Consider the following 19,137-nt stretch of genomic DNA (forward strand, 5'->3'; position numbering starts at 1 on the left):
CCGAGGAGTCGAGGAGGGGGATTTGATAAAATGAGAAAGGGCCCCGGAATATTCCCAGCACTCCTGTAATGTTTTGATTGTGACATTTGCTTCCCCATTTCCTTTTAAATGAGGTTAAATTGTTAACATAGGTTCAGGAGCATGGCCACGCCTAAAACTCCGCCTCGAACCACGGCCACCCCTATTTATATCCGGCAAAACTTCCGGCCACTGCTCGTCTCCATCCTTTCAAGGACTGACAGCCAGACCGTGATTCACGCCGTGCGTCGTCACGGTTCAAACAAGCTAAACGCTACCACGAGAACATTAAACTTACCATGGATCCCAAACTGCTGATCAACTCACCGGAGTCAGACGAAGATCTCTTCGACACCGGCTACCCGCCACCGCCTTCGACACCGGCTACCCGCCATCCATCCACGTTTTAGTGGTTGGATCTAAGCCAAGCATCAGAACGGAGCCGCGTGCGCTCGGCAATCAGGGTCCCACACACCAGCCGCCACCGCTCCCACTCAAGCTCCCCCAACGAGATACCTCCAACTCCAGACAGGTCCCAGGCTTCGTCTACTCCGCCAGCGAGGGCAAACAACCGGGGCCGCTCCGGTCTCTCTCTCTCTGACCCTCGCAGCGAGTAGACACTCCGGTCTCTCTCTCTCCGACCCTCGCAGCGAGCAGACGCTCCGGTCTCTCTCTCTACGACCCTCGCAGCGAGCAGACGCTCCGGTCTCTCTCTCTCCGACCCTCGCAGCGAGCAGACGCTCCGGTCTCTCTCTCTACGACCCTCGCAGCGAGCAGACGCTCCGGTCTCTCTCTCTCCGACCCTCGCAGCGAGCAGACGCTCCGGTCTCTCTCTCTCCGACCCTCGCAGTGAGCAGACGCACCGGTCTCTCTCTCTCTGACCCTCGCATCGAGCAGATGCTCCGGTCTCTCTCTCTCTGACCCTCGCAGCGAGCAGACGCTCCGGTCTCTCTCTCTCTGACCCTCGCATCGAGCAGACGCTCCGGTCTCTCTGTCTCTGACCCTCGCAGTGAGCAGACGCTCCGGTCTCTCTCTCTCTGACCCTCGCAGTGAGCAGATGCACCGGTCTCTCTCTCTCTGACCCTCGCAGCGAGCAGACGCTCCGGTCTCTCTCTCTCTGACCCTCGCAGTGAGCAGACGCTCCGGTCTCTCTCTCTCTGACCCTCGCAGTGAGCAGACGCTCCGGTCTCTCTCTCTCTGACCCTCGCAGTGAGCAGACGCTCCGGTCTCTCTCTCTCTGACCCTCGCAGTGAGCAGACGCTCCGGTCTCTCTCTCTCTGACCCTCGCAGTGAGCAGACGCTCCGGTCTCTCTCTCTCTGACCCTCGCAGTGAGCAGACGCTCCGGTCTCTCTCTCTCTGACCCTCACAGTGAGCATACGCTCCGGTCTCTCTCTCTCTGACCCTCGCAGTGAGCAGACGCTCTGGTCTCTCTCTCTCTGACCCTCGCAGTGAGCAGACGCTCCGGTCTCTCTCTCTCTGACCCTCACAGTGAGCAGACGCTCCGGTCTCTCTCTCTCTGACCCTCGCAGTGAGCAGACGCTCCGGTCTCTCTCTCTCTGACCCTCACAGTGAGCAGACGCTCCGGTCTCTCTCTCTCTGACCCTCGCAGTGAGCAGATGCTCCGGTCTCTCTCTCTCTGACCCTCACAGTGAGCAGACGCTCCGGTCTCTCTCTCTCTGACCCTCGCAGTGAGCAGATGCTCCGGTCTCTCTCTCTCCGACCCTCACCGTCTCCGGTCTCTCTCTCAGGAAAAATAATACAAATAATAAAATAAACTTTGCTAGCCAAGCCGCATCAAGCAGTTCAACCAGGGAACATACCGGGGCGCTCCGGACTCCGAGCGTTACTGCCGCATCTTCGCAGCACGCGCATCCCTCTCTTGCCAATTATGCGGAGCCCCCTCCCACCCGGCCTTAGCATGCTTAGTCAGCTCTCCACCATCTCAAACACCTCACTCACTTTCCTCTCCATCATGCAACGCCTCAGACTTTAACCGTCTATCACCCGCAGGGAGGCAGGATGGTGTGCAACAATTTCAATGACCTAGGCTGCTCTTTTTCTAGCTGCCGCCTCATGCACATCTGCTCTTTCTGCGGCGGCGCTCATGCCAGGAGCACCTGCCCTCACAACCCAACTACATCAGCAGATTGACTAGCACGGCACCTCAGCACACCCGTCAAGATAAGCAACTTAGCTACCGCCTCAGCGAATCATCCAGATAGTCTGTTTAATTTCTCACCAATGGCTTCACCCATGGTTTTCACCCAGGCATAGCAATACTGCCTGACACATCTCACATCTGCCACAACCTTCAGTCCGCTTTAACAGAACCTCACACCTTCGACACCTTACTGGCCAAATAAGTCAAAGAAGGATTCATGATAGGCCATTCGATAGTCCCCAAACAACCACAGACTCCCCTATCTGCTCCATCTTCTCGACAACTTTCTCACAGTCACTCCACCATCCTCACCCCCCTGCCACGGGCTGAGCACACTCATACAAATATTTTGCAGACCATGGCATTCCTCTGTCTGAAGAGAAAACCTCAGGGCCTACAACCTCCATTGAGTTTCTAGGCATCACCCTGGACTCAATGTCTTTCCGGGCTTCTCTATCCTCAGAGAAAGTACAGCGCATCACTCTCCTCTTGTCAAACTACTTACAGGCAGACAGATGCACGAAACGGCAGTTGTTAGCCCTCCACGGCAAACGACTCTCATATTCACACTCCGGAGTAAAACGGATCAGCTGGGAATTTCTTTCCCCATCCACATCTTCCGCCTGAACTCGTATCCCAGCCATACGAGCCACTAACCAAATACCTCAGCGCAAGGTATGATGCATACGCAACGCCTCAACACCCACTCTTTCTCACCGAAACAGGGAAAACGGCCACACGTTTCTGATTCCAGAAACACTTCCACAATGTGTTGCTTATTTTGGGGATATGCTCAGAATATTATGCGAGCCATTCCTTCCGCATTGGCGCAGCGTCCACAGCAGCTAGACCGGGCATCTCTTATCCAACCATCTAGGCCCTCGGCCGCTCGTCATCTCAAGCGTATCACGCTTACATCCGCAACAATCTCAATGATCTCAGACACGCACACGCTTAAGTCAGCTGCTTAATCCGACTCTTTTGGGGGCCCGTAATCAGCCCACGCAGATCATGCCGGAGATGGAACCCCCACTCTGAGTCTCCCATTGCACATCCCTACATCCCCCCATCCCCCCATCCCTCATCCCTACATCCCTCATCCCAACATCCCTCATCCCTACATCCCTTCATCCCTACATCCCGTCATCCCAACATCCCTCATCCCTACATCCCTCATACCTACATCCCTCATCCCTACATCCCTACATCCCTCCATCCCTCATCCCTCATCCCAACATCCCTCATCCCTACATCCCTTCATCCCTACATCCCTTCATCCCAACATCCCTCATCCCTACATCCCTCATACCTACATCCCTCATCCCTACATCCCTCCATCCCTCATCCCTTCATCCCAACATCCTCCGCCCGTCAACATTTATATTTAAACTGTGCATATGTATATACTGTATATACTAACATTTTAATTCCAGGTATTGTCTGGGGGCCCGTAATCAGCCCACGCAGATCATGCCGGAGACGGAACCCCCACTCTGAGTCTCCCATTGCATGGACCACAGCTCGTCCTCCCAGATCATCCCTTCACCCCCCTCATATCATTCACATGTTACTTCAATAAACTTACAAACATCACACTGTAGTGGCGTGGTTCCTGCTAGTGAACCTGACCCAATAAGCAAGAACAATTTTCTCTCTTCTTAGCTCCAATGGAGTCTCTCCGGCTTCAACTAATATTGCATTAGTAGGGGTTGTCTTAATTACACCTATACACAACTGTAACGCTTTATATTGGGCAAGTAGCATCAAAGAAATCAATCAAAGATCAGAGTAACACATGCGTCACTTCCGGACAAAAATGACGGCTCCGCCCACTTTTGGGGGAAAACAAAGCTGTAATTTGAATGGCAATCAAGCCTGAAGCCACACAGCTCTTCTATTAGGCCCAATCCCAAACCACTCCCTCGACTCGACCCTACCCCTCGGTGACGGAGTGAACTCCGTCTGCAGCCTCACTCACAGCTCAACGAGGCTCCCTCCTGTCAGATGGAGGGAGTAAATACAGCAGCAAGCTTTGGGACGGCCTCCCCTCTCTCCGGCAGAAACAGGAAATGCCGTAACTGTATGTAACAACGGTTTCAAATCAGCATCTCTTAGACAAAATGTAAATTAATAACTCAAATAAAACTCCAAACATCTTTAAATAGTGTTATTTTTTTGTAAAGCTCTTTTAGTTTGAAACCTGATGTTTATAAGCTTCTTAGTTTTTGCAACAGTCTGTAAATATACACAACTTTATAATAAAATGCACACATTTACCTTTTTCTAGACTAAACACAGGTACGATCCTAAGTTAAAACATATGAGGTTATCATCAGGTTGTTAACATTGCAGTTTATCAGTGGATGTTTGCTGGAACTACTTGTTAACAGCTTGTTTCCTGACGGACACACACAGCGTTGAGACCGGTCAGGTAGAGACCGGTCAGGTAGAGACCGGTCTCAAGTCAGCACCCATGGTCAGCACCGATGCAGACCCATGATGCAGACGAGGGCTTGATAGCCCACTCTCCCTCCACACCGCTCCACACTCGTTGCTTTGGAACAGCCCTCAATATGGCGGACCCTCCACGTGAACGCATAGATGGAGGGGTAGGGTGTAGGGGGCGGTTTGGGAATGGGCCTTACTGTCCTTTTTTCTTAGAGGAAGTACAGAGAAACGTAACTGATTTGTTTTAATGTTTGAGTTGCAATAAACGACACAGCAGCTTTTTGGCATGATAAAACAGTAGGCTTGTTTGAGACTAGCGAGACCTGCGCAGTTGGGATCAATGTCTTGCTAGTGCGTTGCATGATGGTTACGGTACGTCCACACAGCAGCTTCAGAAGAAACTTCCAACGCTTCCAACGCTTCTCTGCCCATTGACTTTGAATGGGGATGACGTCACTTTGCCTCGCTTTTTGCCGAACTGCATTGTGGGGGAGCGAAACGAAGATTTCCAGGATGTCAAAGTTGAGCAATGTTCAACTTTTGAAGCTGAGCTGGAAGCGCCAGCCAATCAAACACGTTTATGCAAATCTGACAGTAGAAGCGCTAGCCAATCAAACCGCGTGTAAGCAGGGAGAACCAGACCGCAGTTCATTTCCTCATATTCCAAACGAGAAATTACGGTAGCAAATCACCCGGTTCTTTACGACCAGAAATATTAACGGGATACAAACCGGAGGAACCAGGCATGGAGGGAGGTGGCAGAGACAGTGGGTGAAACTGGTAGGTTTTCGCCTGTTTGGGGAGTTTATATATATATATATTGCTCGCATAAAATCCCCGGGGTTTTTTGCTTTGTATGTCGGGGGCGGGAGATTCATGTGATTGGTTGTTGGTTGCATTGCTCGCAAAAAATCCAGCAAGGAGGCGGATCGTATAGGGGCGTTTCCTAAAGGGTTATGAACCCCGCCCCCACGTATTTCTTAAAGGTATATGACGCTCTCTGTTTCTCATTTATTTTAATGCTTTGAATGAATCATAAACGAACTTTGAAAAATAATAATTATAATTAATTTGCATAAAGAAGGAAGAATATACAACCCACAGAGAAGACAAATTCATAAATTGTAGGCATATCATTTTTCACTGTTTGTACAGTGGTCGTAATTATTATTCAAATCAATCAACTACATTTTATGGAAGATATTGCTGTATATCATTTAACAACATGAGTAGAGGTTTCTGTACACCTAAAATACTGAAGTTTAAGTTAATGTCCTGATGTGTATCATTCATTTGTTCATGTTGTGTCTGGTGGTAAGATTAATTAAAAAAGATATACAGTACATACAAAGAGGAAAGTCTTTATTAAACAAACATTTTATTGGCTGTTCTAATTATTATTAACCCCATCAGCCATTTTCATGAAAGTTGCCTCCAGCATCATAAAAACAGACAATTGTGTGTTAAGAAAAATGACATTACAATAAATATAAACATGCATCTCTGGAAAATACTATTACCGCTGTTTCAACTTGTTGTTTGGCCATCTTGAAAGAACGAAACGAATGACTTCTTCTGCGAGGATTTATAAAAGCAGCTGGAATCCCTTAAATTGCATTACTGCCACCTACAGTATGTATTTCTGCTGAGTGTCATTATTCTCCCTAGGAAACGCCCCCCTTGCTGCGGTCTGCAGCCAGACCCATCTCAAAAAATCCCCAAGCTGTCAGACACGCCCAGCTCCAAGATTTTCAAGATTTTTGAAAAGCTGCTGTGTGGACGTACCGTTAGTCATTTTGACCGACTTGCTCTGGAGGCTCGCCTACATGAGACGTTGAAATCTCGCGGGACAAAGACGCCCGCAGCCTTGAGAGCGAGGTGCGGCGAGGCGGCGCAGTTCCTCTCCACGGGCTGCGGAAGCGAAATGCTTGATGGGAAACGACTCGCTGGTATCTCGAGCTGAGCGCTCATTGGTGGTTTTTACGTGCTGCTGATGAAACTCTCCAATTGGCAAACAAAAGTTTGTTGTTGTTTTGTGTCAGTTTTACGTCGGCACATCCATTCCCATTTTTCATCATTGTTCCACAATGTTTATCATCATGAAATTAATATCTATATTATGTTATACTATACTTGCACTGCTTACTGTTTTCATACTTTATATAGGCCTATCTTAGCATATTCATACACACTGTTTATACTGCTCACAGGCTGATATCTAGTGCAGTGTTTCTCAAACTTTTTCATACCAAGGACCACTTAACCAATAAAAAAACACTCGCGGACCACCTAACTCCAAAGACACATCGTTTTTCTAGAACAGATTACAAATCGCATGCAAATGGTACAAACAAGTGGCAACATGTGTGATGAAGGTGTTGCGCTGGGCTATATCATACAATCGAACAATTGAAACTTAAGCTCGCTCCATTGCGGAGATATTCCTGCGAGAGTGTGGAAAACTTAAATTAATTTATTTCAAATGTGAAATTTTACCAATATACTCACGGACCACTAGGGGGTGCTCACGGACCACCAGTGGTCCGCGGACCACACTTTGAGAAGCACTGATTCTAGTGTATTCATACCCCTCACTGTTTATTCATCATTCAATTCATTCTATATTTTATTCTGTTTATTGTGTACATTACTTTTCACTTTACTGCTTGTTGCACCTGGTTAGAACCTAAACTGCATGTTGTTGTCTCAGTGCCTGTAATATGTGCAATAACAATAAAGTTGAAACTAATCTTGAGCAGGAACAAATGTATTTACTTAGTACATATCTGACATTAACGATTAAACACATGTGTGCATTCTTTATAAATGCAAACCGAGTCAAGCCGACTCCGGAGGTGAAAGCTAGGAATCTCCTCTTTCCCGACAGTGTATACAACTCAAAATGTGTCTTCAGGTCAATGCGACTGATTTTGATAGAGCTAGTCACATATGAGGTGGTCCCCGAAAATCCTTGATAATAAAAAGTGGATTTTATTTAGCTTTTGTCCACGGACCACCTGCAGTACCCTCGCGGACCACAGTTTGAGAACCGCTGACCTATTCCATCAGCCAGGAAATCGTTTAATCATAAACTGCCCCCCCCCCCCCCCCCCCCTAGAACCGCCCTGGAATAAAGACAGGAATTAATACTAACTCATAGAAAATACAATATCACCACGTGGATTAATAGAGAGAGCTGAGGAGGTTTTGTTTGTTTTATTTCAATATATCTCCTGCCACTGTCCAGTCCAGTGGGTGGCGGTAATGAGCCTCCATTGTTTGGCATACGACAATAAACACCAAAGAAGAAGAAGTTAGAAGGGGGCAGGCAGCTGGTGACAGCCGAACCGCTCCCCCAGCACCGAATCAACAGAAGACATTACCGGACAGCTACGTGTAGATACAGTAGTACCGTTTACTCTTCACCGGAGACACGTTTTTCAACTTAGAGAGTAGTTGTTTGTTTCCTTGCATTGGTTAAACAACGTTATCGCTTGTGCTGATGGAGGATGATGGCAAACTGAGAGAAAGCTGTTGCTTCGAGTTTTAGCATAAGTAACGTTGACGTTAGCTTCGTATCTACCAAGCAAAGGCTAGGTAACCACAGTGTTTACGGTCGCGGTATCGACACAACGCCAGGTGGTCGGGCACTCGGTAAAGATGGGTGACATAAACCCATCGACATCCCATGCATTTCAGTCGGAGGTAAGTGTTCTTACATAACTATTTCACAGTGACTAGTTTGCAGACATAGCTAACGATGCTAGCAAACGTCAACTTGATCGAGATTGTCACCACACGGTGTAGCAGCTGCTCGTTAGCATAGCGCGCTAATGTTGTCATAATTGTAGCTACTGGTGATGATATTAAAATAATTACACACGTTAAACTTCCAGGAAAGCTTCGTTCAAACAGTCAATTGTCAATACTTAAAGTTGTGTGTGAGCATAATTAAGTTACACTACTTCAGAGTGCACTTTGTAAGACTGTTGACGCAGAATCTAGCTTAACGTTTCATCGATAAAATAACATTCCATCATCATAACCACAGAATGCTAATATGCTATCACTAACGTTGGCTTTTTAAACATCGCAAGCAAGCCATCTATTTCTATCGACAGTTGGCGTACACTTCTGCTCTTATGTCCCTCTTTGAATATTCGACGGTTTTTCATACTGCGTTATATTGGCATGTTATGCCAGTCAAACTATACCGACTCTTGTCAGCAGCTAGCTTCGGAGCATTAGCATTTGTTACTTATTTGCTATGTATTGCCGACGTTGCTAATATTAGCTGTCGTTGGTTAATCGGTGGGGGTTGGTGGGAAGCCTCACTGACGAGTCCAAAGAGACATTCGTGTCTGCGATTAATCAAACTTTAGACTGTCAACATCTTATTTTTGAGTTGCTTCCAGTGTTGTTATGTCGTATTGATTCGACGCCGAGTCTACGTTTGTAAAGTTTCGTAAATTGAGTGTGCCAATCACTTGTCGTTAATGTCAACGCCATCAATATAAAACAATGGTCAACGCCATGTCGGGTTGTGTAGGTTTAATGCAGCGTGTTAATGTTTCAATGACTGTTTCAGGGTTTCAGCCCGCCATACAGGAGGAGGACAGTTGAGGATTTTAACAAGTTTTGCACTTTCGTCTTGGCCTATGCTGGTTACATCCCATACCCGCAAGAGGTGAGTAAATTAAGCAGTTAGTGCCTTTTAACTACAATACATCTTCACCTTAATGGTAATGCTCTCGTTTTAATCTGCTACATTTAGTTACAAAGGAGAACTGTTGTATTGAGTTACAATATGTGTCCACATAGTAGAAATACTAAATCAAGAGTAGCCTATACACATACAGTGGATAACATCAATCACCATAATGCATAGCTAAATCATAAATAAAACGCACGTTTTTTGTAAATTAATTAAGTGAATAGATGCAAAATTATATCAACAGACATTTTGCCCGGTGGGAAATGTGTAGAATGGATTTAAATGGAGAGGTGTGTGTTTAAAACTGCAAGCAGATACTTATTGACCACACGATGGATGTAATCCTTTTGAATCCTGCATATCTGTTGTGATTGGTAATACGTTGTCTAGACTTTGTATTGTTGGATGTCATTGTCTTCAAAGTTTTTCGAAAACTATAAGCATATTATCTTACATGTTAGTAGCATGTGTTTTATTTGATCTTGAATGTATAGAGTTCCTAACTTTTCATATGATACGTTGAATTCTGTTTTTAAGATCTCTCTTGGATCCTCCTTCACGTACACTGCTGTTTGTCACCTCCTTAACTGAGCCATCTGTTGTTTGACGAGTAATTGTGATCACATTGTCCACCGATTCATACCCATGTTCCTCTCTGTAACACATTTATTATGGCTAAAAAACATTGTTAAAGTGAAAGCTTACTCATTAAAACATGCACCTCTACTTCCTAAAACATTGATGTCCTGTTATCAAAGGACTCTCCTTTTTCTCAGTGTTGGATTACCTGTCTGTTGTTACACACCTCATGTTTTTCCCAAACTCGGATAAGTCCCCCAAACTTGCAGAACATTTATGATATTGTCTTAATCTGCTTTTCTAGTAACATGGTTTTAACTATAAACTAGGGCTGTCAAAAGATTAACATTTTTAATCCGATTAATCACAGCTTAAAAATGAATTAATCATGATTAATCACCATTCGAACTATGTCCAAAATATGCCATTTATGTATATTGTTGTGGGAATGGAAAGATAAATGAAAGAAGGCGGATATATCCATTTAACATACAGTATCTATGTTTATTATAACATTTTTCTGCGTGTCAAAATGAAAGACAGCCCACACACACCTATCAATCATCAAACCGTGGGGTCTTAATTCATTACGTGTTGATTTCTATCAACGGGGGAGTACTTCAGGAAGGGGGGGGGGGGCTAGTGGAGTACTTCGTGACCACAGAGTGTGAAAGTTGTGATCAGCTGTATTAGCGCAGTTCTCCAGTGAAGGGGGGGGGTCAGTCTCCCTCCGCAGCCGGTTGACGTAGTTTTGGCACAATTCCGTTGTACAGACCGAAGTTAACAGCAGCCCTGTCTGTGCACACGGAGACCGACTCTGTCGTCCGGTGATCTAACCGCCTTCTGGAAAAGCTTCACAAGTACGTCGGTACGCAAATGCGCTTTGTGAGACAAGTGACGGTACGCATTTCAGATTACGCACATAACCTGCGTACCAGTTATGTGCACCCCTGTACTACAGCAAAAGTATTCTCCGTCGGGACTTCCTGCAACAACACCACGCCGTTATCTTCTGATTGGCCAGAAGACATTATCAAAGATGTTCTATTGAGATGGCGATCACTACGTGACAAAAGTTTTCGAAACCGTTTCTAGTCTTCGGTATTTCCAGACAAGTGGCTACTGAAATCAATCTTACTAACTGCTGTCTGTGCAATTTACTCCGAATTGGCGGTCTTTATTTTGCTTACTTTAACATCATTTTTCATGGTGGGGCTAAGCCATTTCTTGGTATGGGTGTAGCCTACCCCAGCCATACCCTGGCGCTGCCACTGGTGGGATGTATGGGGCGGGCCATTCTGCACATGCATTAAATATTTTAACGCAATTCAAAAATTAATTGCCGCCGTTAACGCGATAATTTTAACAGCATTACTATAAACATTTTCTTTTAAACCAATACAACAACATATGACACCCTTTTTACATTTCTTTTGTCAGATCTGATGTTTGACAAATGTACTTCCTCTTCCTGACCACCAGCAGCATAGATTTATAGATTCTGAATCATTTAGTTCAAGTTGTGGTTGTTCCTCTAAAGGTTTTTTGTCACCAAGTTGCTTTTCGGTTTTCCTCTAACACAGTGGTTCTCAAACTCAACTTCAATAATGTACCCCCTTTGAAAAAAATATGTCAGCCAAGTACCCCCTGATCAGCGCAAAAACAATTTGTTAGGGGAAAAAAGCCTATATAAAGAGGTACAGCGCTGCACCATCAGTGTCTGATTTATTAAAACAACAACATTGTAACTGAGAAACACTTAAATGCTACATTTCAAATGTTTACAATCCATCACTACATTCATGGCAAACCAATTTTAACATCATGCAATAACACTAAGACGACATTAGCTGCATTGAACTGATCTTTTTAATAAGTTGTACTTACAATTTAGTGAGAAACATGGGCTTGTGCTTCACTGAGGATCTTTGTCATTCTCTGTGACAGGGAGGCAACCTGCAGTTACTTTTCCTAAAGTTGGTATATTTATTGATTTTGGACCTAACACACTTGGCTAGTTTATCTACTCTGGAACAAGCTAAACTAGTTATAAATAGATGTATTCTTTACTGTCGGGTCACTTATTACAGGTTCAGCGAGCTGCACAAGACTGACGGGCTGTCGGGAGAGGAAAAGAGAGCACCCCGTTTATTTTCGCCATTTTATTATCCAGAATTACTGTAAACCTTTGAATAAAGTAGTTAATCTACTATAAGTAGTTTGTTTAAATGCATGAATTATGTTTTCATTCACATAAAATAAATCTCACGTACCCCCTGCAGTACTCCAACGTCCCCCTAGGGTTCCGCGTACCCCCATTTGAGAACCACTGCTCTAACATACATGTTCCTTCTGCTTGTCTGTCTATGCACATTATGTCATGTGGTGCAAGTCCTTTCATCTGTTGATATTCTATTATGGTTTAATGTGCTTGATCTCCTTGCTAAAGTAAATACAGCTTCACATCAAAATTAAAAGTCATAGCGGTTTACATTATGGTTATAATAATAATTCCTTACATTTATTATAGCGCTTTTTCAATGACTCAAAGCGCTTTACATATACACACACATTACACATATATCATACATGCAATGGTCAAACTGTGGACAATACCCACAGGAGCAAGTTCAGGTGAAGTGTCTTGCCCAAGGACACACATGGTTGATTAATATAATATGATAAATAGTGCAGCCCAACACTTAAGCTGTCATGAATGAATTCCCCTTTTTAGTTGATGTATTGTATGTCTCGACCAGTGGTCATGTTAACTGAATATTTTCCACCTCTGACATTTTTATTTAACAATGACGGAAAAACCTGAAAGCAGTCCGTAATTTTGACAGATTAGAACAAACTCAGAACAGCGCCAAAGCTTCCCCGCAGCGAGGCTCCGGTGTTATCCATGCCCTCCAAAAAGGAAATGATATAGTTTCCAAACCGTACTTTGCCGTACAAATCATTGAAATGTCTGAGTTTTTGCTCTACGCTGTGGCACGCTCCCAAGAGGTGCAGTGGGCATGCATAACACGGCGCTAACAGTTCACGAGCGTGCACCCCCCCCCCATCCCTCCCTCAGTTGACAGTTCACAAGCCCCCCCAGTCATAGTCGACTAGGAATTCTTTAATTGATTAGTTTTTATTTGTGCTTTTTTATGATAAATGACAAACAAAACTGTAGTTTAAATACAATTTATGCAAGTGTTAATCTAGTAAGAATTTCCCTAGACAGTGCTTACTTACAACAGCGAGTTCCTCTTTGCTGCATGTCATCCCCTCTCTTTTCTCTCGTTCCTGTCTATCTTCTGCTGAACTATGGAATAAAGGAAAATGCCATAAAAACCCTCTTAGTCTAAAGCTGCACTTTACCCACACACACATACCTCTAGAGCGCTACAGTATATCTCATAATGCGTAGAAGAAAGCACACTTTATTAATCCCCTAGGGAAAATTCATTCTGTTGAGACACACACAAACAAACAAGACCTATAGACATTTTGCCCTAAATACACACAGGGAGAGGTTTCAGAGCGAAGGACCTGCCATGGTTCTTGCTCAAGGACATGTCGGCAGTTCCCAGGAGGCGAACTGGCCCCTCTCCAGCTACCAGTCAACAGAGCGTCCGGGCCAGCTTGAACTAGCGACCATCTGGTTCCCAAGCCATGCCTCTATGGACTGAGCTACTGCCTACCTTTATTAGTACACATTTAATATATAGAATATATTTGTAAATAGGAATATAACAATATATGATCATTTTATTGTTTGGTGGAGAAATCTGTTTATCACCAGTGTTATCCGTGGTTGTGTGTTTGAATTCACTGACTTCTAGTTCTTCCTTTGTATCAATACAGGACTCTCCACTGCGCAGTAGTTCCAGTCCTCCCAACAGTACAGGCAGCACAGCTGACAGTGATGGCTGGACCCCGGGACCCCCAACCTCCTGCCCCCAGCACCCTCCCAAGGCCCCCCAGGACAGGAGCAGGAAACGTCCACAGCCAGGAGCCACACTGTCCGGTCACACCAAGAAAGACGTGAGTTAAATTAATCCAAATAAAATCCTTAGCCTTATATGTTCGCCTTCCTTCCTTTAAACATGCATTCCCTTTTTATTTCTCTCCTCTAGCATACAATCCCAACCCTGCACCCAGATGACCGCAGAAAAGCTGACAAGCTGAAGAAGAAGAAAAGGCGAAAGGAGAGGGAACATGGGTCTGGGGAGGAGAGCAGGGTCCAGCAAGCCCACCCGACGTTTCCAGGGCTGCAGTACCCCGACTCCTTTGGTGGCCGAACGATCAAAGAGGAGCCTGAGGATGATTTCAGCATCCCCATCACCCCCCAGCGCCTGCCTAGCTCGGCCCCCTGCAAGGAGGAGCCCAACGACGAGCGTGAAGACTGGGGTCACGAAGACCTCGAAGAAGGGATGGTTAAGGTACAAAAGGTGGAGGGCCTTGCAGGAAAGAGGAAGGTCTTCCGCCAGGGGAAACAGGTGGTGTTCAGAGACGAAGACGGATCAGGAGAGGACGAGGACATCATGGTGGACTCGGGTAGGTTTTATTTTGGTTTTTAAATTGCCAAATATTCAATCATAACTTATGCCGTTTTATATCAAGGTAACAGTATTCATTATGATAGAGTAGTTGCTGTAAAATTGAGAAATGTTTTAAAACAACAATACTGTATTTAATTAAACAAACAATTATTTGTTTGTAACTTCATTATAAACGAAGCAACTTCCTTACATGAGACGACATTTGAGATAAAAGATTTAAAACAACAAAACTGAAATTCTTTCAAAATTTTAAAGGGGACCTATCGTACCCAAATCTCTAAAAACGGGGCTACAAAGGAGCTGATCCAGATTTGCTTCCAAATCGGAAATCTAGGCTGGCTTTACAGCCACGGGCCTATCAGGAACATTGCTATCAGAAACAATGCCCGACTGTTTTGGAAGTAATATGGTCGGTGCATGTTTACATTAGCATCGCTAACACTCAGAGCTAACCTGTACTGGAGAGCATGGCCCTTTCTCATTTCTCGAACTCCCCTCCTCGACTCCCCTCCTCGACTCCTATCCTCGATACTTAGTCCCGCCCACAGGAGATGCGAGCCGAGGAGCCGAGGAGGGGAACCGAGGAGAGAGGAGGGGAAGCAGCAGGCGGTTAGAGAAATGAGAACTCCTCTCCTCTGAGCGGTCATTTTAAAGAGACGTCCATTAATGATGACAGAAGGCACAGAGCCCTCTGTTTGATGGACAGATGTGTTCATGACCACTTATATATTTACTTTGATTCATTCACAGTGCGGTATAATGAGACAATAACAGGCTACAGATGCGGACACGCACACACACATATATATGTGTATATATTTATATAAATATATACAATTTCAGAATCAAACAGAGCACTCTCATAACTCGTAACACTATCAGAGACTGGATATATCCCCCCCCCCCCCTCTCCCCTCTGGTCGCTACAATGAGGAAAATAAATTACGGGCCAAAAGTTGTATTTACAAGTATTAAAAGTAAGCAGAGGACACCAAACCAACAGACCTGTCTGTCCGCTGCATCTACGCACACACTGTACCACACACACCTACACACTGTACCACACACACACACACACACACACACACACGCACACGCACATACAGCTCCTAAAACAGGCTACAGCCGTTGTGTATTTTATTGTGAAGCACTGAATGGTTTTAGAAAAATATCGACTCTTTGTTTGTAGATATCTACTAAACTACAGCAAATAAAGAGAGTAGGCCTGTTCTACTGAGCGATATATATTATACATTACACACTGCTCTGCTTTCTGCAGGACCTCACAGCTGTTCTCACTGTAAACATCGCGTCGCGATGAAAGCAGTTTCTAAAATAATATCCAGGGGATGCATGCAGAGCTGTCATTGGCTGAGATAAGTCCGGCCGTGTGTCACGACTCTTTGAAACATCTCTGTTCCCGGAAATGCATCCGCAAAGGAGCCGTGGAGGACCGTGGAGGACCCATCAGTGTATCCTCGGTTATAGCTCCTCCAGAGAGCCTCCTCGACGCTCGGTCCTCGGTCCTCGAAGTGCATTTAGAGAAATGGGATGTCCTTCAACATGGTGCGCTAAAATTCATTTCCGGGTCACTACCGGAGGACAGAGGAGTCGAGGAGGGGGATTTGATGAAATGAGAAAGGGCCCCTGTGTGTGAAGAAGCAGGAAATAAAAAGGAACTCACCTTGTGGTATAACCGGCTAGAGAGGAAGCCTTTGAGCTCCAGACTGTTTCAGAAACAATCCTTGATAATCCATGATATGGCGTTTCATCACGGAAGTATTTAGTTTAGACAGTAGCTGCCGGGTCCCACATGAGCTCAGCCCCCTCCTTTATTTTATTTTAAAGCTTTATACCCCAAATCAGCACTTTTGATATAGAGGGATATGAGGCATCGCTAGAATGGGTGATCTGTTTGGTATTTTGAGCAAAACACTTCATAGACGTGTTTTTGATATATTTCTATATATCTGAGACCTATGCTATTGCCTAAAAATAGCATGATAGGTGACCTTTAAGGTTCCTGAAAATAATAATTTACAGTTACAGTTTTAAATGTAAACAGGATCCAATACATAGTCAATGTGCAATAAATATAGTGCAATATATATATATATATATATATAACTTGACATTTCCTGCAGGATTTGTTCATCTATTCAAAAAGGTGACGACACACTGTCATAATACACAACATTGTGCAAATGTTCTCCCAACAGTGGACACATTTCTGCTATAGCACGGCATAAACTGTCATATCCCTCGGTGTATAAAAGAACGTCAAGAGTGTCCATATTTTGACTCATTGTATGCTCTCTCCTGCCTCCTCAGATGACGACTCGTGGGACCTGGTGACGTGTTTCTGCATGAAGCCTTTCGCCGGCCGGGCCATGATCGAGTGTAACCAGTGCAACACCTGGATCCACCTGTCCTGTGCCAAGATCCGTAAGAGCCACGTTCCAGAGACATATACGTGCCAGAGCTGCCGAGAGTCACTCGGGACCGCAGACGCCCGCCGGTCCCACCGCTCGCGCATAGGCCCGCGCAAGCATCTGCTGGACTGACCTCAGGTCGACCCCTGAACTCTGACCCCTTCCACTCCTGCCTCCATGCCGCCTGCTGGACTGACCCTTCCTCAAATTCAGGTCTTGCAACCTTCAGTCTCTGTCCTTCATGCTCAGCCATGAACCCCACATTTTCTATACACACTTTGGTGGACCTATCCCAAGCCCCTATCCCTTTTTGAAAACGGTTTGATTTTTAGATTAACTAAGGTTTGTTCCTGCATCCCTGCAGACTCCATGCGTTAGGCAATCACTGAATGGATGTCCGTCTGTAGATGACATTAGCGTAGGGACAAACATCTACTGTTTGGTGTCTCGTGAACACTGGAAACATATGAACTGCCATATAGAGAGAATACCCTCAAAACTGCCACCCACTATGGTGCATGCTGGGATTTGTAGGAAAGACAGTTTGCACTGTTCTCACTTTTTTTTTTGAGGATTCATATGACCTTTCTGTCATAAGGACATGTATGTCTTTCTGATTAAACTGGATTTGTCTTCTTTTAGATGACTCTATAAATGTTACATAATTAACCGTAAAACAAGCTAAGCCTTGTGTTAACTGCTTCAGATGGTGCTATAGTATTACGCTGAGGTATAATCCACTAGAACAAAGATGTAGGATACGAGAGTCTGCATCTGCTTCATCTCTTTCTTTTTATGTTTTGTTATTTAAAATATTGTGAAAGAATATCATTGAGGCTTGAAGCCCGTTGACTGAACCAAGCGCTTCTTCCTCCCCCTTCTGTTTCAGAAACTGTCTTCCAGCCTCTCAATTAAGACGTTCCTTGGCCATACACAAAGTTCTCACACAATCTTATTTTCAAAATGTTTAAACAGTGTTTGTCTCTCACCAGAATCCTTTTCAGATGAGCAGTTTTTTTCTATATTAAATAACTTCTTATTTCACATATATAAAACTGTCAAGATTCAGATGACATGGCTTTCAGTTTGAAGTTCTCTTTTGCCTCTGCTCAGTGTTTTTGCTGCATTCAATGACCGGTTAGAACAGTGGTATTGTTCATAACTATTTTTATTTTCCAAACCATTGTTTGAATTCACCTGTTTCATGTCTTCCGTTTTCATGCTCATGACAGAGTTTTCAGAGACAAGCATATTTATAGAAGGGAACTCCTATGGACGTCCTGTTAAAGTATCAACAGAAAATAAAGCTATTGTAACTGGAATAGTGTTGTTGGAAATAGTCCAGTTGGAAATTATGAATGAGTGTGTTTGTTTGAAAGGATGACAGTGTGAGGGTGTTGGCAAAGCATGTGCTGCTATGGCTCAACTTAGCTTCATGGTTTCAATCTTTGTAAGAAACAGAAATGGATATCTGCAAAGAACCATGGGCCGGGTCGGTCTGTTTCTGAAAAGTCAGATCAGGAGAACAGATTTTGTCTCTTACCTCTCACTAATGTATTCACTTATTTCCACATGCAGCAGGTTTAGTTGAAAAAAATGCTTTTACTATTGCACTTTTTCCCTAAAACTTGCTGGAAATGTTGGTTTTTAAGCTTCGTTATTCATGTGCCATCTGCTGTTTTGTCTGATAAAATATAAAAGCCATACTGTAGTGACAGATTTTAGACTCAGAACCTTTTATACAAGTCCAGGATGGGATCTTACAATGCAGAATCAGTTACTTTGAGTGGGCAATGACTCACATACACAATGCATCTTTGGTATGTAAAGAATACAGGACTTTATAAAAGTGGTTACGCTACACTCTTTTCTGGTATTTTCAAATGTTGGTTAACTGGTTTCTATCCAGCATTCACAAGAAACATCAGGTTTTGATTTTTTTGGGAGTTTTCAAGACATAAAAAGCAGTTTCTCAGGACGTTCATGTCATGAAAAGAGAACCTGAAGAGATATCTTTGGGCACAAAATCCAAATTCTAGTCTGCCTCTTTAAGACATCAGTGTAATCAATGTTAGCTCATTGTGATCCAGATCTTGGGTTATCCTATCCCCTTATTGAGAAAGTGTTGTCTGTTCTGTGGTGCAAACTGTTTCTGTGAAACTATTGTAAACTATTGTAAATAAAGAGTTACCATTTTAACTAGTTCCCTTTTTGTCTTGACATCAGTGCAT

The 19,137-nt window shown here is 44.4% G+C and overlaps 1 protein-coding gene across 1 annotated transcript; it reads left to right on the forward strand.

The window, feature by feature from the left end:
- The first annotated feature begins 7,899 nt into the window (after window positions 1-7,899).
- Window positions 7,900-19,105, forward strand: phf13 (PHD finger protein 13). The gene is made up of 5 exons (XM_034083807.2): window positions 7,900-8,333; window positions 9,217-9,315; window positions 13,777-13,956; window positions 14,049-14,469; window positions 16,806-19,105. The coding sequence occupies exons 1-5, from the start codon at window positions 8,289-8,291 to the stop codon at window positions 17,036-17,038; spliced, it is 978 nt and encodes a 325-aa protein (XP_033939698.1). The 5' UTR covers window positions 7,900-8,288; the 3' UTR covers window positions 17,039-19,105.
- The last annotated feature ends 32 nt before the right edge of the window (window positions 19,106-19,137 follow it).

Source organism: Pseudochaenichthys georgianus, chromosome 5 (genome assembly GCF_902827115.2).
Source record: "Pseudochaenichthys georgianus chromosome 5, fPseGeo1.2, whole genome shotgun sequence".
In the NCBI taxonomy this organism is placed as follows: domain Eukaryota; kingdom Metazoa; phylum Chordata; class Actinopteri; order Perciformes; family Channichthyidae; genus Pseudochaenichthys; species Pseudochaenichthys georgianus.